The 23,692-nt window shown below is 42.8% G+C and overlaps 1 protein-coding gene across 8 annotated transcripts in view; it reads right to left on the minus strand.

The window, feature by feature from the left end:
• The window catches only part of CAPN13 (calpain 13), a 175,878-nt gene that overhangs the window by 60,577 nt on the left and 91,609 nt on the right, over positions 1-23,692 (minus strand). For 6 of the 8 annotated variants that reach the window (XM_074395684.1, XM_074395679.1, XM_074395681.1 and 3 more), the window contains one exon: positions 6,411-6,643. In XM_074395684.1, the coding sequence (XP_074251785.1) occupies positions 6,411-6,608 (198 nt within the window). In that variant the 5' untranslated portion in view covers positions 6,609-6,643. The remainder of the gene's footprint in view (positions 1-6,410; positions 6,644-23,692) is intronic. The other 2 variants (XM_074395689.1, XM_074395688.1) reach the window with 1 other exon arrangement.

Consider the following 23,692-nt stretch of genomic DNA (forward strand, 5'->3'; position numbering starts at 1 on the left):
TCCCAGACCATGGACTTTAGAGCTGTGACCAATAATCCAAAAAGGGAGATGGTAGGAAGGGATGGAAATGGTACCCAGAGCATCTTAGTCTGCCACCCTGACTTCCTGAGACAAGGCCCATTAAGGAAACAGGTAAAGATGGCTGGGAAAATGAGAATGTGCTGACTCTGGGCAGGCCACCTATTACCAGGTGGGCCAGGCACATCAGGGCAGTGGTGAAGTCAGTGTGATGAGAACCTAGATTAGATTCAGGCTGAACTGCCAGCAATGGGCAGTCTCCAGCCAGCTGTTAATCACCCAGCAACTTTGCAGACAGGGAGGCTGCTGTGCCCTGCCTCCCACAACTTTGATTTCGGAGGTCATTCAGAAATAGCGTTTAGGATTCGCATAGCTTCTCAGGGGATTCTGAAGCCCAGCCAGGGCCAGGGAGCAGGTTCAGAGGAGGTAAGCGATTTGTCACACAGGAAACGGGCTCTGAATCAGGTATCTGTCTCCATAGTGTCCTGTTCTTCACTCTGACCACACCAGCAGTCAGCATCTTCTCAACTTTATGTTTTTGACTCCTGTGAGACAGACTTGGCCTTTGAGGGCTCTGAAACTTTATTAGTACAGAAGGAAGCTGAGATGGTTAATTTTATATACCACTCTAACTGGATCACCAAGTGCCCAGATACTTGGCTAAACATTATTTCTGGGCATGTCCATGAGGGTGCTTCCGCATGACATTAACATTTGAATTGGTGGATTTAGCAAAGCAGATTCCATTCCCAGGGTGGGTGGGCACCATCCAGTCTATTCAGGGCCTCAATAGAACAACAGAAAAAGAAAGGGAGAATTTGCTCTTTCTCTGCCTGACTCCTTAAGCTGAGACATTAGTCTTTTCCTGTCTTTGGAGAGGGAATTACATCATCCATTCCCCTGGTTCTCTGGCCTCCCACTCAGATTTAACTACATCATGGGCTTTGCTGGGTCTCCAGATTGCAGGTGGCTTATTGTGAGACTTCTCAGCCTCTACAAGTATGTGAGCCAATCCCTCCTAATAAGTCTCTCATCATAAATATATCAATAGGATATCTGTTAGGATAAACATCAATATATCAATAAGATACATACACTAGGACATATATATGATATATTGATATATTTACTAGCAATAAATATGTCAACAGGATATATATTAATGATTCTTCTTCTCTGGAGAACTCTGAGTAATACAGAAGCCAGCAGCAATAGTCAGGCTAAGTAATCTTAGGAACATACTTAATTCTGGATTGTGGAGATCTTTCCCTAGGCAAAGTTTTGGGGTAATCTCTGTTATTTTAGGTATGTCAGAGCTCCTGCAGTGCAAGGACTTCTGGAATCTTAGAAAATACCCTCTCTGATGTGGTCCCAAGCCAGCTGCTCTCCCTTAATCGTCTCCAGAGGTAGGCGGAGAAATATGCCCAGAAATAATGTCTTCCGTGTGACAGCACTTGGCATATTCCTGCATTCTCTCTAAAGACTTCCACATCCACACACGGCAGGCTGCTCTTAGATAAGAAAGCCCGTGTCTAGCATCTTGGTATTTGGTCCTTTCACACAGTGGCCAGAGTTCAGTCTGGGACAGGTGGCAGCGTCACTCCCTTTTCTATTTTTGCTAGAGGGCTTTGATTTACTGGCATCAAAGTTCTTCGGCTGAATGACACTTGGCTGTTGGCAGGGTCACTTTCTGCTACATTTTGTTACCTATTGCCTTACAGAATGTTTTCATAATCTAACCTACACTTATAACTCTACTTTATTAACATCTTCCTTTCCTGAAGAACACATTTTGGCCCCAAGGTGAATTGTTTCTAGTTGAATGATCCTTTCAGAAACCACTCTGGCTGCATGGAAGAAGAGGTGTCGCCTGGATAGGCAGTGCCTCACTCTAGGATGGCCATAGGCAGGAAGCCACAATGGGGCTGTGCTGAGCTTTGAACACCTGTTAAGCAACATGTTTTGGGCATACAGCCCATTTTTCAGTTGAGAAGTAAAATTGTTTTTACTACAAAATGAGTACAAAGATGAAATTTCAGTCTGTCTGACATACACTGGCGATTGTTGTGAAGATCTACCATCTACAATTGTGTACTGCCCAATATGGTAGCCTTGAGCCACATGAGGATACTTATATTTAAATCAATTTAAATTCAATAAAATTTAAATCCCTCAGTTGCATCAGTCACATTTCAAGTGCTCAATAGCCACATGTAACTAGTGGCTACTGTATTGAACAGTGCAGGAAGAAAATTTCTATCATCACAGAATGTTCTAATGGATGATGCTGATCAATTTAATGAGGATGATAATATTATCTACCTCACAGGACTGTGAGGGTAATTAAATGAAAGACTTCATGTAAAGTGCTTAGCATAATACTTCACACATGTACATGCTTGATAAATTATCCATGAAGTAAAAATTCTCCTAAAAGAGATCCACTCTAAGTACCAAATTTAGCTCAGGGAAATGTCACATAGATACCCCATGTGTAAGTGTAATCCTTAACCCTGTCCCTTGCTGAGACTGGGGTTGTAGGAAGCATTGAGACTGATGAGGAGTCGGGTCCTCTCAGTGCCATTTGCACAGGGCACTGTCATGGGCTGTTACAGAGCCTGACTAGGGGAGGGGAAGGGCTTGGAAAAAGAATGAGGCAAGATGAAAACGGGGCTTCCTTCTACTTCAGAAAACGTTTCAGCAGCAAATGGATTAGATTATTGGGTGAATTGTTACAGGAAGGGAGGACGAGAGCTAGAGGAAGGAAAGGGAAAGTAAGATGGTGGGGAAGAGACAGAGAAAGGTATAGGATACAAAACAACTTTTCTGCACCAGGCATAGAAAACTAAGCTTGGTTCTTCTACCCCTGACTCTTGGGTTAGTGCTGAACCTGCCAAGCTGGATAAAAACTCAAGACAGAATGATATCTCTGGTGGTTTATCAGTTGCCTACAGGAGGAGCTTTCTCATTGTCTGGAGAAACCTAGAGTGTGGAGATGGCCTAAACACCCTGGTGCTACCTCAGCCATTACAGAGTTGAAGTTTAAGGGGCACTGGTCAGATCTCTCTGGACAGGCACTCAGCAAGCTATAGCTTGGGAGTCAACCTTCTAAAAATAGTGATAAAAAGCAGAACATGAGACCAGGTGTGGTGGCTCATGCCTGTAATCCCAGCACTTTGGGAGGACAAGGTGGGTGGCTCACTTGAGGTCAGGAGTTCAAGACCAGCCTGGCAAACAGGGTAAAATCCCATCTCTACTAAAATACAAAAATTACCCAGGCATGGTGGCTCATTCCTATAATCGTAGATACTTTGGAGGCTGAGGCAAGAGAATCACTTTAATCCAGGAGGTGGAGGTTGCAGTGAGCTGAGATTGTGCCACTTACTCCAGCCTGGGTGACAGAACCAGACTCTGTCAAAAAAAAAAAAAAAAAAAAAAAAGAAAGCAGAATAAGAGAAGAAAGGCATTTCCTATAACCCCTGCCAGCCTACTTTCAGCCCCTAAATAGTTTCCTCTGACCCACATTTCCCCCTGTAAGAGTTTTCTGAAACTGGCCAAGGGCTGAAGCTGAGATGGCTGGACTGTAAAAGCCCAAAAATCCCAGGGTATAGCCCTGAGGCCGCTACCTTATGACATTCTTCCAAATTAATCACAGTGACAATAACTAGTGTTTACACTGTGCTAGACACTGTTCTAGTATTGAACTCATTTAGTCCTTAATCAGATGTGGTACAGGTATCATTTTATCCCTAAACATGGAAAAAAGGGCAGAACATACACAGAGATATCAACTTTAGAGAGGGATTGATTCCTGTTTACTCACATGAGGTAGAAGATTCTACTGGCGCAAAAAACATTACTAAGAAGTGACAGGCAGGAGCCCAGACTAGGACATGAGCTTATGATGAGGCCTTCCAGGGGCCATGCAGCATGGTGTTAGGAACTCAGGTCTTGGAATCAGACTCCTGAGTTCAAATTCCAGCTCTACTATCATCTAACTGTGTGACTTTGGGCAGGTCCCCCTAATATCTGATTCTGCTTCTCATCTGCAAAATGAGGTGAATAATAGTACCTTATCATAGAGTTATTGGGAGGATTGACAAGTCAAAGCCCCTAAAGCCAGGCCTGCCATATGGTCAGCACTCTGTGGGTCGTGGCCATCACTACTAGGATTGGGCCAGGCTGGCATGGCTTGTCTTCCAGTGCTCTCTGCAGTCACAGCTGCACAGTGTGGGTCAAGGACATCACAGTGTCGAAGGGGTGAGTACATTGGCTCCTCTACTGTTCTACTTGGAAAATAGGTCGACTCAAGGTTTCTTTCTTGTACATATGAACTTGAAACATGTATCAGACACTGTAGGTAAAGTTCTTCATTCATCCATTCACTCATGTACTTGTTCATCCAAATTCTAAGAGTCCCTGTTAGGCACTTCAGTCAGTGGGAGGAAAAGTGCAGCAGGTGGAAGGAATCTTCATTTAAATTCTGAATCCTTCTCTTGCTAATCATGTCACCTTGGCATGTCACACCACCTGTCTGAATGTCAGTTTTCTCTTCTATAAAATTAGGAGAAAACAAAGGAAACAAAGTACGAGAAGACACATGGAAAACTCTGGGAAGTACTATACAAAGGTAAGCCTTGCCAGTTGTGATAAGAAAGACAAAGAAATATGACATTTAAAAAGAAATGTCAGAATGAAAATTACCACCCACCCCCCATACCCAGCCTGCCGGCAGAGCTAAGGTAAACTTTTGGATGAGGAAGTTAGTAACGAGAAAAATAGATTTGGCCCCTGACTGCCTCTATTTTGGGTTCCTGGAATTATTCTTTGTAAGTAACTCCACTTCTGTTTGCCTCAGTTTCTCCTTGTCCCCAAAAGACATCACAAGTTGAGTTGCCATGAGAATCAGGTAATTAGAATCTCTCAACCCTTTCTCAAGAGAAGTGTTATATATTCTTAAACGCTACAAATATGGTTTCACATCTATTACTCAGCATCTTGTGAAAAAAAAAATCCCATCACTTTAAAAAGTAATCTCAGCTTCTGAAAATAGCAAAGGTGAAAAAATGACCCCTTGGAACTTCTTTAAATAGTATTCTCTGCTTCAGCTCTCCTTAGGAGGTAAAGGACAGAAGAAAAGAGTCGTTGTTGAGGACTTATTGCCAATGGCTGATAAGAGGATCCTGGAAGGCTGAAACACCCCGTTTTTCTCTAAACAGCAACCCAAACCCTACCTGATCCCCACTAACCTTTCCCTCCACCACAGCTTCAAATCTGTCCCCATGTAGGGCAAAAGGTGTCACCTCCAAGAGCCTGATGTCTTCAGTTCTCCCTCCCACATTCAGCAGAACTGAATTAGATATCCACAGACCAGACAAATATGTTAGGGGACCTCACAGCCTCTTAATAGCCATCATTAGAAAATACCTTTACTCTAAAACCTACCTTGGCTTTATGGGAAGTGTTTGGACAATGTTTGGCATTATGCTCAATAATTGTTGCAGATATTACAGTGATTAGCTTAGTAGACATTATAACATTTTCTTTCACTCTAGGTTATGCTGGCAACCTGCAGAAGCATGAATAGAGGTCTGGGCAGCCGGGTACTTAGAGTGGTCCTTATCCAGGTGCTTTGCATCAGCAGTAGTCCTGATGAGATTATCAGAATGAGTCAGTTGAGAAATTTTCTGTGGTGTTGTCATGCCCTAAAATTGAGATAGTTCCAGAAAACCCAGCAGGGCTCACCTGGCTGCAAGGTAGAGCTGAGTCAGGGTGGTCTGAATGTTGCCCTGCAGTATCTCCCTAATTTTACAGTTGGCGTCTAAAATTCTCTTACAAGTGGTCAAGCTTCTCAAAGATGGAGAATGTGAATATAAAAGAAAGAGGGGAGGCAATTATTTGAATTAATCCTGTACTGTAAACAACTGACCTGATATCTTCCCTTTGAGCAAATTCTAACAAGGAAGGAAAAAAGAATATAAAGATATGGATACCCAAAGAGAAGAAAGGGTGACAGAGCAATAGATGGGGGTTCAATTAAGGGGTGGAGGAGACTCCAAAAAGCAACAACCACGATCTTCACAATGGAAAACCTATGGTTTCCCATTTTTTAGATGAAAAACTGAAGCATTTTAATTTAGTGATATACTTAGTGTTAGACCTGGGTTAGAACTCAGGAATCTGGGTTCCTGGTTCCTGCTATAGCGTCTTCCCATCCTGCTGAGTAGCTACAACATTGGAGCAGAGGGACCCAGTGAATTTCATTCTCCTTCTAGTTTGGTTTGGCCTAGCCTCCAGGCTCCATGACTTCAAGCCTCCTTTTGCCTGGAAGTGCCATGGCAGGCAGCTCTGAGGACCCTGGACCTGAGTATGCCCCTGTGGGGCTCACTCACCCGTGGCCGCTTCCATAGCACCCTGGAGATGGGTTTGCTCTGGAGCAGCTGCTGGCCTATGGAAGAATCTGCTGCAGGAAATGTCTCATCTTCAAACTTCTGGCCCATGCTCAGACAGTGATTCCACAAGGTGGTAAAGTCTTGGTTGTTGAACTTGATGATGGAAGTCTCTGCTGAAGACTCCTGATTATATGCCATGACTCTCCTTAGAAGACTTCCAAGGTCCTTTGCTGCTGTTGAGAAAAAGGGATAACTTTCAGGATAAGCCTAGTCCTTTTCATCATCAGATGTGAACCCCAGAAGGGCAATCTGATATACCACCTTTTACAGGTCCCAGGGGACTGAGACTAAGTCTGCTCTGTCCCTGGTGGCACAGCCAGTGAGCCTGAACTAGGATTCAAGCAACCTCATTCCCAGTTAAGCTTTCAATCTATTGTACAAAACAGCTTTCCAATGCGCTGTCACGTGCACAAGAGGCTATGGGGTACTAGTACACCTCATGAACATTTATTGAACACTGCCAGGTGAAGAACTGATAGAGGGGCCCACAGCTTCCCTAAGTAGCAAGTACCCAGAGGCCCAGGAGTTGCATTGGAAAGGTCAAGGGGTGTTGGAAGGTTTGGTGGTGTGGGGGTGGTGGGGGTGGGTAGGATGTGTTGGAAAAGATGGCCAGAAAGGTAGGTTGGAAAGCTGGGTAAGGGAATATTTTATACCCCTTAAGCTCTGCGGGGCTGTTGAAGAGGTGGGGGCACGATCAGATCTGTACATAGAATGGGGCTGCTAGGAGCAATCCGGGGACAAGAGAGAGGATGTGGGCAGGGGCTGGATGTAGGAAGGAAGCCAGGAGCTGCTGCACTTGTCCACAGGAGAGATGGTGGTGGAGTATCAGAAGGGAAGATGGTGGAATGTGGACAGATTTGGTGTAATTTCACAGGTGAAGAATTGAGTATGGGGGATAGGGAGGAAAAAAAGAAAAGATAGTACAGTGAACGATCACACGGGTTTTGAAGTTTGCTTTCTGCTTTCATGGTCTACATACTACTTCTGCAATATGGAGCTAGTATTCAAGCCTGTAAACCTATTTCTCCACCTGTATGAATTGACAATCTCAATCTCTTGGGGTTTGTTATGATATGAAACAAATTTTGACCTAACTAACTGAGCGGTAGGCATGCAGTAGTCCCTCAATACATGTTAGTATTCCAATTTCCCTCAGGAATTAACAAGGAGGGCAGAGGTTAACTCTTGTTAACCTCAAGAGTTGTGAAAATCATGGGTCTACCAGTTCTCTGTGTGTGCTCAGTCAGCCACAGGAATGTAACTGATGCCATTTACCAGAAATGTATCACATCCTCCATCTGTGAGGCTGGCATGGATGGGAATCCTGAATTCATACTTCCTAGTTATGGGAACTGAAAAACCTCTCTGGCCCTTAGAGTAGGCCTTATCACGCTTCTTTGACCAGGGTCTGTGAAGGTGGCACAAAAAATCCCAAGGTGCTTGTGTTCTACCCATTTCCACTTCACAGTGGAAGAGGAAGCAGGTGATAATGAACGAGCGAGGACTATAAAGGAATACATTCTAAGGAAAAAATATGAACTCATAATCCAAATTTTGAATCCTAGAAAAATATATGTAAACTTCATAACTTACCAATTTTCTTACAATTACCTTGTAATAGCATGTGGCAATTTATTTAGATGGGCACAAATTCATAGGCAGAATACCACCAGTGAAGTGTCCTTGTGCAGGCATATTTGGAGGAAATTGTGCCTACGACTGTCTCACAAACAAGATATGAATAATCTACATTTGAACTATCAGACTGAAACATACAGAACTGCCATTGTTGTAGGTCAAAAATGGTTGAATATAGTCCGTTTCATAGGGTTTAACCTAAGGTAAGAAATGGTTAAATACAGACAGTTCCGTTTGGTTTAACCTAATGCATGTGTCCATTTCTTCAATCAAGTACTTGGAGAATAATGGCACAAAATATTCAGTATGCTTCACCACTCACAACAGGGTTAAAAAGAAGACCCACAACAAATTAAGTAGTGATAAAGCTAAAATGGCAAGGTATCATTCCAGAGTAAGAAAACAGTGATAGAAATTGTTTGTCAATTCATGACAAAAGGCAATGGCACTTGGTAATGAAGAGTTGTGAAAATCATGGGTCCACCAGTTCTCTGTGTGTGCTCAGGGACAGTGGAACCAGCATAGTATTGCCAAGCCTCCTACCTCTCAAGAAAATATTGAATTATAATGTATGATAAACTCTAGCAATGAGCTAATTTTTGCTTATGAAAACCAAATTGTGGTTAGCTTTAATAATACAATTATGGGATTGCCTGTAAGTAGCCCTTAATTGCATGTAAAAAATGAATTTCTAAAGAATTTTGCTTCATTTCTCCGTTGGAATCATACAGAGGTCTTACATGTGGGGGTTGGTTTCCAGCCCATCTGGAGGGGCCCCACTGTCCACTACTGGGTAGGGAACTGGCCAGACTCTAGGAATTCCCATTCTAGGATTCACTTGCCTCATTTGTGAAATAGAGATGATGGTACTATTACACACGTCATAGGATTGCTGTGAGACTCATACGAAGCCAGGCTGATAGAACACTCAGCACAGTGACTGGTAAATAGCAAGCAGTCAATATATGGTGGTTATTAGAATGACGATCATTGCTATTCTGAGCAGGAAAGAACTGTGCAGAGGCCCAACACTGTCTGAGACAAGGACTTGCTCATACCCAGGACAGGCTAGGCTCAGAGAGGCCTGCAGGGTGAGGGGCAGGGTGGGTAGTCAGACATGGGCCCTGGACTCTGTTGCTGCTCTGCACTCACTGCATGGGCTGCCCAGGCCCGGTGGAAGGGAAGGTTTGGGGACAGGTGGTAGGCTGGGTGTCTGCTGCCGGAGGAGGTGGGCTGCTCTGGGAGGAGACTCTTGATGGGGAAGGGAGAAGCAGGCAGGGGAACAGAGGAAGCTTATTCCACCTCCACACACACAGTTCTTCTTTCTCTGAGTTGCTGATGGCTTCACCAGGGAACAGCCTGTAGGCTCACATTCTCAGGAAGGGTCCACAGCATCTGACATTTCACTTTTGTGCACAGCAGAAGAGACCACCTGATTTTCCTGCTGTGACTTTTAGGAGAGCTGTTTCTTTGCTCTCTTCTCTACCTCATTTGTCTCACTTTTCAGGGTAGCCGAAGGCAGGAGAAGACTCAGCTTTGCTAATTTAAGGGTAAACAAAATTGATGAAGGGCCTACCTAATATTCGAGATAAAGTTTATTTTGCTGCTGGGGGAGCTCTTGGGTATTGCAAGAAAAGACACACACGAGGAGCTAGAAACATGACAAAAATAATTGATATAAAGTTCTTCATGTGAGAAGCTGTGTGAGCTCAGGAGTCAGGCTCAGAATTAGGCTGAGAAGCAAGCAGGAGCTGCGGCTGGTGGCTACAAAGCCTCTTCAGCTCCCCATGGTGTCTATGAAATGAGCTTCCCTGTGTCCTCGGCTGAGTTGGGTGACTTAGTGAGCTCGGGCTGCCATAGCAAAACACCATAGACTGCAGGGCTTAACCTCATTTATGCCTGAGGTTGCAATTTTTTGAATTTTTGCAATCAGACTTTGGTGGTGATCTTGAGCAAGATATAAATAACTCCCAATGCTTAGCATTCCAATAATGGAACACCAGGCATACATAGGTTAACAACAGGATTTATTTCTCATAGTTCTAGAGGCTGGAAGTCAGATATCAGAGTGCCAGTATGTGGTGGAGGGTGGGAAAGAGATCTTTTCCTCTTCCTCTTCTTATAAGATCACGATTAGGCCCCACTCTTATTATCTCTTTTCAGCTTAATTGCCTCCCAAAGACCTTATCTCTAGATACAATCATGTTGGGGGTTAGGGTTTCATATGATTTTGTGTGTGGGAGAGTACAATTCAGGCCATGGCAGTGACTAACCCCAGCCTGGTACAACAACTCTCCTAGCCCTGGCTGCATATTTCAGGGAGTGTGCAGATCAAACGTGAATTGGGTCATGTCGGTAAGGTCCTCAGAGAATAGATACAGGATGCCAGCAGACACAGGAAAAAATAGCAGAGCAGCAACAGTGATAAGTATGTAAACATTATTTGAATTAATGAAAAAATGATGAGGACTCCTTAATGGGAGAAATGTCTTAGATACCACTGAGTATGTCTTAACAATGTTTTACTCTGCCAGCACCTAGCACCAGGCTTGGCGCAGATTAGGTATTCAATAAAATCTCATGAGTGTCAGCAGATTAAATGTTACATATCAGCAATTCTTGAAGGTGTCCTATGAAGCAGTTGCTTCATGAAACACTCCACGAATAACAAATTATGAGGTCAAATTATTTTGGAAAATATCTGATACTGAATAGTCTTTAGGGAAATTCACAAAAAGCTCCAAGAAGTCCTTGGATAAAGAAACTTAAGTTTGCTTCTAGTGTTTCCCACATACAACCAGTAAGTCCTTTTATTGAAGAACTTTTATTAACATTTCATGAAAAAGATGCACAAGAATTAAGTGACTTCAGAACAACCTGACTCAAGTTCTCATTCTGTCCCATACATACTAAGCACCTCAGTTTCTTCAGCTGTCAAATGGGCACAATGATACTTTGTTGAAAAATCAAACAAGAAAATATATGGAAGGATATTTAAACCATGAAATATTTTGTGAAAAGATATTATTATTTATTCATCTGACTCGAATCTTGTCCTAACCTGCTTGTATTTCTCTCTCAGAAATAGTTGTAGTAATATACAGGTAAATTACCTAAATTACATTAACCCAGAAATAGGATAAAAGTATTTATTGTCTCAGTTTCTCTTTTTCCCCCAAACTGTGTGTTTTTCTTCTATGTGAAAATTCACAGGTGGAATTCAATAATAGTATATTTAGGTCAACCCCAAATATCTGGAATTAAACACACTTTTAAATAAGTTATGAATCAAAGATAATATCCTAAGAAAATTAGGAAGACCTGACATAGAAGGATGTAAATAAGAAAGACAAGAGCAGAAATAAATAAAACGGAAGACAGAGAAGAGCAGAAATTAATAAAACAGAAGACAGGCAACAGATAAAATGAGCAAAGCAAAAATCTGCTTCTTTAGAAAGATCAACCATATTGATAAACCCCTAGTCAACTTTATCAAGGGTGAAAGAGGGAAAACATAAATCGCCAATATTAACATTTGATAAAGGGGATATCACCACACATCCTATAGACATTGAAGGGCTAATAAAAGAATACCACGAACCACCCAATGCCAAGAAATTTGCTAAGTTACATACAATGAATCACTTTCTTGAAAAATACAATTTATCAAAGTTGACACAGGAAGAAACAGACAATCTGAATAATGCCATATATTGTAAAGAAATTGAATTTACTATCAAAAGCTTTATCCAGAAGAAAGCCCCAGGCTCAGATACCACTAATCTTACATAAACTTCCTCAAAAATTAGAGAAGGGAAATATTGCTGAACTTATTATTATCAGTTCAGCAAAATACTAAAAACAAAACTACATAAAGAAAACTTCTTTCTGAAAAAAATATTACATGCCAATACCCTCATAAATAGAGAAGCAAAGAGCCTTAAAATTTTAGCAAATCAAATTCAATAATGTAAAAAAAAAAAAAAAGAAGAAAGATACCACATCATAACCAAGTTGGGTTTATTCCAGGAGTGTTAGGTTGATTTATATGTTTTAAAATCCACTTGCAATCTACCACAGTAAAAAGCTACAGAGACATAATTTATGATAAAACTCTTAGAAAACTAGAAATAGAAGGTAACATCCTTAGAAGGGTATCTGTTGAAAAATTTACAGCTAACATCATATTTAATGATGGAAAGTGCATTTTCTTCCCTTTACAATCAGAATCAAGGCAAGAATGCCCACTGTTATAGTTCTATTTACCACCATCATGAAGGTCCTAGCCAATGCAACAAGAAAATTAAAGGTAAAAAGATCAGAAACAAGGAGAGAACTGGTCCTATTTTGGCATTTTGATTGCAGGAAATCTACAAAACAACTACCTGAACTAATGCTTAAATTTAGTAACATCACAATATACAAGGTTAATATTTTGAAAATTGTATTATTATGTGATAGTAACAAACGATAGGAGAATAGTAACATCCAAAATGCAAAATACTTGGGGGAAAAAATCTAACTAAAGATATTAAAGATAACTACATAAAAACTGTAAAACATTGCTGAGAAAAATTAAAGAACTAAATAAATGGAGAGATATATCTGGTTCGTTTATTGGAAGGCTCAATACTGCCAAGATGGCAGTTTTTTCCAAATTGATCTAGAGGTTCAATACAATCCCAACCAAAATTCTAGCATTTTTTTTTTGTTAGAAATTGATAAGTAGATTCTAAGATTTACATCTAAATGCAAAGAATCTAAATTAACCAAAGACATTTTTAAAAAGAAGAAAAAACTGAAGTACTTACCCAACCCAACTTTAATACATGTTATAAAGCTACTGTACTCACAAAAATATAGACAAATAGATCAATGGAGAAAGGCAGAGAGTCTAGAGTAAATCAACACATATATGGCCTATTAATTTGAGAAAGGTTTCAAGGTAATTCAATGGGAGAAAGAAAAGTCTTCCCTCCTGCCTCCCCTCCTAAAAATGGTGCTGGATCAACAGGATTTCTATATGGGAAAAGTATAAACAAACATGGATCTTACTTCACACCATACACAAAAACCAAGTCAAAATGATCATAGACCTAAAGGTAAAACTTAAATTATAATACTTTCAGAAGAAAACATTTGCAAACTTGGGGTAGGTAAATGTGTTTTTGATAGAATACAAAAAATATGAACGATAATAAGAAAAAAATTGATAACTTAGACTTCATCAAAAGCTTAAAAGATACCATTAAGAAAACAAAAATGCCAATTTCAGACCAGGTGAAAATACTTGTAGCACATATATTAGACAAAGGACTTGAATCCACAACATATAAAGAACTCTTACAAATCAATCATAAGGAAAAAAAAAATCCATTGACATGGTCCAAAGATCTGAATAGACAAAACACTGAAGAATATATAAAAACAGGCACTAACCCAACATGAAAAGATGTTCCATATTATAAGTTACCAGTGAAATGCAAATTAATACCACAAGGAGAGCTCACTATAGGCCATTTTCTAACAGGCTAAAATTCAAAGAGACCAATTATACTGTTTATGAGGAGAGGGAAAACTGGAACTTTCATATACTTTCAGTAGATATGTAAATTGGTATGACTACATTAGAAAACTGGTATTTTCCTAAAATGTTACAACATACACCTACAAAATGATCCAGCCATTCCAGTCCTAGGAATTTACCCAAGAAAAATGAAAGCATATGTTCATAGAAAGACTTGTGTATAATCAAAACAGACTTATATTTAATAACCAAAAGCTGGAAACAATCCAATGTCCATCAAAAGTGAATGAATAAAGAAATTGCGATGCACCCATAAAATAAAGTCCTACTCAGCAATAAAAAGAAATAAATTATTGATACATGCAACATGAATAAATCTCTAACATCATTATGCTATGTGAAAGCCAGTCAAAGTAGAATACATATTATATGACTTATGTAAAATCCTAGAAATGCAAACCAATTTACCATGACAGAAAGAAGTTCAGTGGTTGCTCAGAAATGGGGGTGGAGGGAGAAATGGGTTATGAGAAAACTTTTGGGAGTGATATAAATATTTTCTATTTTGAGCATGGTGATGATTTCACATGTGTACACACATGTCAAAACTCATCAGAGTTTATAGCTTAAATATCTGCAGTTTTTATATATTCTAAGTAGAGTTGTTTCAAAAATTAAATGCTGTATATAGCTTATATAGTCTTCAGTAACTTGCTTCTCCCTGCACCCCATGGTTAAAAAGTAGCACAGTTTCATTTATTTCACTGCTGCATGTTATCCTATGATTTATTTGCACTTCTCCTCACAATGGACATTTAACGTTCTTCTCTTTGTTTTAATGAAAAATTATGCTATAAATGTGATTGTATGTACCTCTTGATAAACATGCAAGAATTTCTCTAGTTTGTATTACAAGGAGTAGAATTTCTGGGTTTAGGGAATGCACATACTCAACTTCATTAAATATGCCAAGTTATTTTCCAGCATTGTTCCACTTTATAATTTCACCAACAGTGTAAAAGAGTTCCCATTGCTATATATCCTCACTAACTCTTGGTATTGACAGGCTTTTTATTTGTACCCATCTCGTGGGAGTAAATGGGAGCTCCTTATGGTCTTAATTGTCTCCCTGATTAATGGTAAGATTGAGCATCTCTCAATATGTTTATTCTCCATTCATGTTCCCTCTCTTGAGGAATGAATATTCATATCTTGTGCCCATTTGTCTATTAGGTTGTCTTTTTCTTATTGATTTGTAGGAATTCACTCCTCACTCTGGATATTCATCTTCTGTTGGTCATATGTCTTGTAAATACCTTCTCCCAGTTTGTGGCTTATCTTCTTCACTTCTTTACAGTGTCTTTTGATGAACAATATTCTTTACACTAATACAAAGGTATTACTAATATTTGCTTATAAGTTTAATTTTTATAATTTGAGCCAATATGAATTCTTATGGAAATTTAATCTAGGAAACTTTGTAAGAGATTGTTTTTAAAATAGAAAAATTATAATAAACACATTCTTCCAAAAAACAGATTTAAAAATTTCTTATACCTCTATAATAATATTTTTAAGAAGTCTCACACATATATATCAAAATTCTGAAATAGACTTGCAAAGCAATATTTTGAGTACTTAGGAAATAAAGCTGGTATCCGTATTAGCAAATATAGCTTTGCCAAAGCCAATTATTTAATTTTCCCTCCCTTTTCCTTTCTTCCCCAAAATAGAGTCCCAACTTTGAAGGAAGAGAATTACATATATATATATATGTGTATATATATACACATATATATACATATATATGTAATTCAAAGATATATATATAATATATTTATATATATATATATATATATATATATATATATATATATATATCTTGATTTTTAAAAAGTATTTGTTAAAAATCTCCACCTATTCCCTGTGTGTAGACTAGACTGAGTAGGTCGTATATCACGTAGTATTGTAGTACAGTGCAACGTAGCATAGTAAAGTAGAATACAGCGTAGTAAATAGAATTCACAGTTTGACCTGGAGATTAGAGATGAATCGTTGTGGAAAAGCTAAGAATCATTGCACTGTAACAGTCACAGAGCTCTGTCCCATGTACTGTCCTATTCCACATTTTTATCTTAGTCCTTAAAGAAGATGTTGAAATAAAAATGAAGATCCTTTTAAACTCTTTCATCATTTTTAATAGTGGGAATCAAGAACAATTAACCAAGCAGAAAGCAGAATCAAAATTCTAAGTGACTTCAAGACCAAGAAAATGAAATTAACTAAGAAAATTGCAAACCTGTCTTTACATTGAAAAAGTTAACTATGCAAGTAAATAGTGAGCAGGATCTATCTTGGCTAAATTTCATTTTGAAAATATTTTGTATGTCTCACTTGACTTTCTATTTAAAATGAGACAAAACTATGAAAGACTTGACAGGCTCTGAACAGCTTCAGTGGCAGTAAGGCACTGCTCTAGGATGGGCTAGCCCCAGTACCCTGTACAAAGTCACTCTTGACCCCACATGGACATCTGTGTTCAGCTCTAGGGCTACATTCCAAGAGGCTCATCGGTGCTCTCAATGGTATCTGAAAATGAGTGTTTGAGTAACATAAGGGTGCCTGGCAGGGAGGCAAACCCTCTGCTTGCAAGCATGGGCTCCTGGCATGGAGTTTTATCCACCTGAAAGAGGTGGCAAGTTTTCATATTGGCAAAAATGTGCCATTTGGGCTGGAGGCAGTCCAGCTAATTAGACAGGAAGCCTGGAAGTCCCTTCCTGGGAGGAAGAGTTGGAGATCTAGAGATGTTTACTGGAAGAAAGGCAGACTGAGGGGCCTACAGTGACCCTCAGACTCAGCCCCTGCAGCCCTGGTCCCTCCCTCCAGAATAAACCTGCTGTAGGAGAGCAGATATTTAACCACTGCTGGCCCCACAACCGGACTCCCAACCCCTAAGTCTCCCCGACTGCCAAGGTTATGTTCCAGTTCAGAAAATTGATCTCTGCCTTGTGTCTATTAGCAACTCCTTGAGTGTCCTGCCTGGCCCTGAACTTGAGCCCAGTGACTTCAACCCTATACCAGGTGGTGGGCATGCCAGACACCAGCCAGTCGCCTCTGAATTCCCAACCTCAGGTCTCTCCAGGTTTCACAGTTGTCTTCTTTCCATGCGTTGAAACTGTCACCCCCTCCACCTGCCTGGCAGAAACTTTGGGTGCACACCTTCCCTAGGCACTGAGCCATGCCATAGACCATGCTGTCTCAGCTTCTCCAGCTGGGCCAGTGTCCCACAGCCTCTACCCTGTCCCAGGGGTCTTTTTCCTCCCCTGCCTACCCTGTCCTGCATGATGGCCAGGAGTCCCTGAGGCCAAGCACATGTCCAGTGGAAAGGACATGAAAGCAAAGGAAGAACATGTAATCTGTGCAGTTCAGAGGGTGGAGGGAATCAGATAGTGGGGGAAGAGTGATTTTGATTAGACTTTGTGCAATGATGGAAGTGTTCTATATCTGTGCTAATACAGTGACCACACTGGCCATACGTAGCTATCAGGTACTTGAAATATGGCTAGTGCAATTCAGGGACTGGATTTTAATTTTTATTCAATTTCAAATCATTTACATTTAAACATATTCACATGCAGCCTTATTGGATGTTACTGAAGAAGAGAACTGCTAATGACATTAATTACCACTGAACAAGGAAGGGTGTGAGCACTCTTAGGTGGAAATGGTTGAGCAGGGGCTGGATGACTCTATACGGGGGGCCCAGAAGAGACCTTGGATTGGGCAGATCCCTTCCAACTTCAATCTGCTGGGCTCTCTCTGCTTTTCTTCAGCATCGTATTTTGCCCACCAAACCACTCAGCAACTTTTTGTCAGTGATGGGACCACCTCCCCACCCCAGTGACAGTTTGCCCTGGTGTCCCTGTCTGCAGGATGCTCCTAGCATATCCCAGCAACAAAGGGTAATTTTGTTTGCATTTTGTGTTTTCAATCAGCTAAGAAACAGGAAGCTGCATTCAATGGTTCCCTGCCCAGGAGTACTGCATGCAGCCCTCTCCTGGCTGGTGCTTTTCAGAACAATGGAAATAAATCTGATGTAATGTAGCAGAACACGACAAGGGACGGTTTTCCCCTTAACAAATACCCATTTGAAATGGTGCCCAAACCCTGCACGAGGAGCAATCTATTTCCCACAACAGTGTTCCAGCAAAACCCATTACTAATTCCACAACTCAAATTAAAACTAACAGAGCTTGAAGGCTGGGGCTGACACTCTCTGCTGACAAGGAACAAGGAAGGGTGGGGGAAGGGGCCTGCACACGTGTGTGTGTGTGTGTGTGTGTGTGTGTGTGTGTGTGTGTTTAATTACACTGTTTAACACATCAAGAATAATTTAGCTATCCGAGTGGAGAAAATAAGGCACTTAACTGCTCTCTAGTGGAAAAATAAAACGTGCAAACCACTTTCAGCTATATACCACCTTGGCATACCTCCGGGCTTTGGGGAGAGAGACTGAAGCAGAGAGAGAGAAGAGAGCAAGGAAAGAGAGTAGAAGGAAGGAGAAAGAAAAACAAAGAGGGGGAAAAGGAAGGAGGGGGAAGAGAGACGGGTGGGAGAGAGAGTGAAGAAGACAGAAAATTTTGTGTATTTACAAATCTACAGCAAGCTGGAAGAACATGTGACTATTTCTCTAAGAGAGCTTATAAGAGATGGTGTGAGTGTGAGAATGAACTTCAACATCAGGTTTTGAAGATGGAACTTAACCGCCAGACCAGCGCTGTCCCTGAACAACTCTGCACTTTAGAATCATCTCAGCGAGTTTCCACACCTGTGTGGCCCGAAGACCACTGTGGGATTAGTGGCCCCCAGAAAGGCAGACCTCAGAGGAAGACTGTACAGGGCTCACTTTGCAGAAGGGGAAACTGGGGCTCAAGGTGAAACAGGAGAAGTTTGGGCAATGCTTGGACTTGACTCCTGTCCCGCCCCAGCTTCAAATCTGGGGTGATCTGGCCTGTGAGGAAAGCATGCCTCTGTCCCTGCCAAGAGCGTCCTACTTGCTGCCTAATCAGGGCTGAGAGGGGTGCAGGTAAGCTAGTGTTTCTCATCCTCTGAGATAACCTCCGATCCACCAAGGCCCATGAAAGAGACCATGAATGAAATGAAAGAAGCCTCTCTCGTGTCTTCAGATGTAGAAAGCTACGTAGACCTTGAACAGGTGCCAGAGAAGTAAATGCTCAGAATAGACCTCTCTATCGCCTGCCAGCAACTCTGGGTTCAGCACTGGGGCTGACTGCCAAGGAGATCAACAGTTTGGCACAAGAGAGGCAGAAAGCAGAGGCGACTTTCTGAGGTTCCACGGGCAGGGCAACCCCAGCCTCTTCTCTCCCTACTGCCCTTGCTGTGTGGACCCAGCCTCTTCCTGAATCATGGTGTGAGGGAGCTCAGAGAGCTCCACTGATGGGTCCTTCTCTGGAGACCCTGGGGGTCACCAAGAGAAGGTTTGCCTGGCAGAAAGGGTCTGTGCAGCTCCACTAAACTCTATGGGTCTTGGGCACCTCGTTGCCTCCCCTAGCCTCAGTCTCCCCACTTGGATCACTAAGAAGGCTGGTCTCGCTCTTCCAAGTGCTTTTCCATTGTAACATACCGTATTTCTGGAACTGAGACTATAGGTTCTTATGTAGCCTCAATGATATTGTTAGACAATAAAACAGGAACCCACAGAAAGTATTATTTCTTTCCATTGAATTTAGGCTCGTGCCAAGACTCAAAAAACTGAAACTGGTCTTTGCATGGAAAGCGCCTCCTTTCCCCTCCCCAGAGATATTTGACAGGTGTCATTCAATTATAATAGGGTTGAGTAGACTCAGCTATATTTTAAGAACAAGGCAGAGCATTCTTTTTTCTGGGATCTAAAACTGTACAAGTCTCAGAAACACTGTGTAATATTTAATCTGTGCTTAGATTTTTGGGTATGGATTTTTTTTTCATGCTTGAAGAAGAGATGCCCTTCCCATTTAGCCAATTCAATTTTTTTTTCTGAAACAAATACAAATTCGGTGGACTTAGGAAGTCAGGGCCTGCCATGTGCCAAGTTAAAATGCAGGGTCTTGACAGCCACTGTTCAGACCAGTACTCGCCAGGCAGACCCGAGGCTCTGGGCCTGCTCACTTCCCAAAGGCTTGAATCACAGAAGGCTGGGTTTAGGTCTTTCTCCTTTCTCTCTCTCTCTCTCTTTTAAGTTTCTTTGGAAGTTGAGGCCACATTTATATAATCCATTTATTCTTAAAGGATTTCCCTGGGCCTATCTTCTTAGGCTTTTTCATTTAAGCAGACAAAGAGAAAAAATGGATGAGACAGAGGCCAAGGCAGAGCAACCACACCAAGAGAAAGTCAGAGGGTGGCCAGGAGACAGAAAGGGAGTGGAGAACAGTCAGTCAGCAGGGATGGAGACTGAGGAAGACAGCTGGAGGGCTGAGATGGCCAGGACGCAGGGAGGACAGTCCACCAGGAGAGTCTCACGCCGGCCCAGTGTCCACGATGCCGGAACTATGTCCAAATATCACCCTGCTTTCTTATCCCTCAGATGTGAATTCTCAAGGCATGGCTGGAAAACAGGGAGTGCAGTTGCTGTGACTCGCAGGTGGAGCCCTTTAAAGCCCACCACCACCTATGCTGCCTCTAGCCACAACACGGTGGGGAGAGAAAGGGCAGTGGAGTCAGCTGTTGGACCTCTGGCCCAGGTACCTGGGCATCCCAGTGTGTGCCTGGCCATTCTGGGTCTCTCAGGCCTGACCTGTGGAGGCTGCAGAGGTGAGTGGGCTGAGCCCTGGTGTGGAAGCTCCGGTGGAGGGTGGCAGAGGGTTGGAGACAGATCCAGTAGCACCAGTGGCCAAGCACGTTGGCCAAGGCAGCCGTTCACTTTTCTGAGCAGGTCCCCAGGAAGGCCTGGGCTGAACTTCTTGTTCTGGAACAAGCCTCCATCCAAGCAGGTGGGGTCTCATCACGGGGGTCAGAGTATAGACCAGTGGGAGGAGAAAAGTTTTACAAAAACAAGAGCTTGCTATATTAAATATGTCCAAAGGCAACATGAAAAAGAAGGAACTTTGCGTGCGTGTGTGTGTGTGTGTGTTAATGAGAATGTAAACGTGTGTCTGAGTGAGTGAAGCAGAGAAAGGCAGGCTGGGGAGGGTGGTGGTTAGGCCTCTGAGGTTTCCCATGTTCCTTCTGTCATTCTTTCCCTCTCTAGCCCTAAGAAAGCTGGGAGGGCAGCCAGGTGCCGTGGCTCACGCCTGTAATCTCAACACTTTGGGCGGCTGAGGCAGGTGGATCATGTGGTTAGGCATTCGAGACCAGCCTGGCCAACATAGTGAAACCCTGTCTCTACTAAAAATACAAAAAATTAGCTGGGTGTGGTGGTGCATGCCTGCAGTCCCAGCTACTAGGGAGGCTGAGGCAGGAGAATCGCTGGAACCTGGAAGGTAGAGGTTGCGGGGAGCCGAGATGGCGCCACTGTGCTTTATCCTGGGAAAGTGTGAGACTCCACCTCAAAAAAAAGAAAGAAAGAAAGAAAAGAAAGCTGGGAGAGCCAGAGCTTCCAAAGGCAAAGACTAAGGGCAAGAAGGGAAGAGAGGAAAGACAGACGAGCAGAAATGGCCTAAACACCAGCTCGTGCAGGGCCCACTGGGGAGATGGTGGGAAGGACAGGACCTGGGGCCGAGGGGACAGGCCTGGGAGCCTCTGCCTGAGAAGAGAGGGAGACGAGATCCCAGGAAACCTCCTCCTCTCTTGCTGCCTGGGCTATGTTCCAGAACAGGCAGGTAGCTGTGGGGAATCCCTCCACCTGGGGAAGATGACCTGGCTGAGGGAGAAGATCTTTTGAGGACAAGTCCGAGGGGATTGCAGCACTGGCTCAGGACAGTCCCGGGTTGACGGAACGTGCTTGGGGTGGCTTGCCAGCTGGAGTCCCAGGAGCCAGCCCCTGCAGAAAGCCTCTGCCCTCATCTCCCGCTGGGGTCATGCCATCTGACAGTGTCTATCTTAAGTTCCTGCAAGAAAGCTAGAGCTTTCTGGTATGGGGCTTAATGGTAATAGTTCAGCTGGTTGACAGCCATGTCTGCTTAAGGATTAGACTGGGGAGAAGGCAGAACGTTTGGTGAGGAGAACGGGGTGGGGCAAAGGTTCCCGTCATCTCTTCACCAACTCTCATTCTTCAGGCCCTTAGGAACCAACGATCTCTAGTGGGCCACTGGGTGCCTCTCCTGAAGGCAGGTGTGTGGTTCTGATGGAGACTGCGCCACTCTGTGTCTGTGGTCTGTAGGCTGGGATGCGGTCTGGCTCAGTTCTCTGAGTGGCATGGGAGGTGCTGGTTAGACCTGATCCACAGGCATGGGAGGTGGACATGGCTGAGCAGTGATCAGAGGGCAGAGTTCTGACCAAGGGACCATTCTTTCAGTGGAAAAGGAAGTAAACCTCCCGGGTACTCCCAGTTTTAAAGGTCCCTCGGGATTTATTTGGCCGAAGTGAGGATGTTAACCCCAGAACCCTGGCTGTCCTCCAGGCAATGTCCTTAGAGGCAACTCATTGCCCCAGCCACTACCCTGGGACATGGTACACATCCCCATTTCATGTTCAATTCACCACAGAGGGCAGCGGTGGGCAAATCTTCATTTCATACCCCTATAACATGTCTTAAAAATTTGGATCTCTTTATTCACTAAATAGTTTGTCCCTGAGGCAATGCAAGAGGTAGACGAGGTGACCTTTCCTGCCTTGCAACATGAGTATCATGGATTACAGGAGGCTGGGAGACCCCTTTGGGATTGCCTTGTTCACCTCTCTTTATTATTAAGACACAGAAACAAGGCTTGGCTGAGCTTTCCTACTTGTTTCCTGGGAGAATCAGCTTTGCAGATTGGTAAGCTTCTCATACACCACACAGCCTTCCCTTATATTGCAGAATTTTTTCTTCAAAAGGGTTTGTGCAAAACAAAAGCAGTGCATAGTGGAGAAGAGTCCCCTGAGAATTTAGGAATCAAGACCAAAGAGACTGGGTCCACAGACACGTGGTCCAAAGCTGCATTTCTGACGGGAGTTCAGTATGGGAAGCTCTGGTGGACTCAGTGCATCTGGTTTCTTTGTTTTGGCTTTCTCTGAACGTTTTTTAGTAAACAAGAATCATGATTCTCTGAGGAGGGAAGAGTGGGAGGCAACGTTCATCCAAATATTTGATCATAAATGCTTTATATCAAGGAGTCCCCAGCAACAGCCCCCAACATTAGTGTTCTAGGTATACCATGCTTTAGGAAGCACTTGTTCAAAAGATGGAGCCCCAAGTTTCGTAGAAAATCAACACCTCCTCTTGATTCTGCTCTGGTCTTTTGCATGGCTGTGGACTTTCTTGCTATCAGTGGCATGCTCCACCATGGACAGTTCTGAGAGAGTTAGGATGCCCTCAATCTGACTTCTTCCAAACCTTGAGGAGAGATGGGATGGACCAGACCATGCAGGGTCCCCTTTATGGTTTTCTCATGGGAGAAAGAGGTGATGCATAGGCAGGAACATTAGTGCCATACACGGTGTTCAGCAGATATTAATAATGATGTTTTGGTCTTTATTAAACCTTTCTTAGGTGCTGTCTCAGGTTCTTTTAGCCTCAACCTGTCTCTAGGACTCTTGGTCCCTTTTCTACTCTAGCCAAGGAAGTGGCTCTTCTGACCACTTCTGGACTCAGATAAGGTGCTAAGGCTCTAGCAATTAGATCTAGTTTTCCAGTTGCTGTCAAGGGGTTCAGAAGAAACAAGCAGGAAGTGCAGGGCAGCTAACTCCCCATAGGGCAAGATTTGAACAAGAAGAGAGGAGACAGAGTGAGCCAACATATAAAGGTCCTCTCCACCCTCACTTGAATAGACCTTTCCAAGGCACAATGCATCTGCAACACCAGTCCAGAGGAGCCCTGCTTTGGCCAAGTGGCTGGCCATGCCTCTCTGTGAAGAGAGGCCGGGTGGGTGGCACATCATCCCTCACTGCTTCCCCTTTTATTCCTCTCATTTCCCACTCC

Source organism: Saimiri boliviensis, chromosome 1 (assembly GCF_048565385.1).
Source record: "Saimiri boliviensis isolate mSaiBol1 chromosome 1, mSaiBol1.pri, whole genome shotgun sequence".
Taxonomy (NCBI): domain Eukaryota; kingdom Metazoa; phylum Chordata; class Mammalia; order Primates; family Cebidae; genus Saimiri; species Saimiri boliviensis.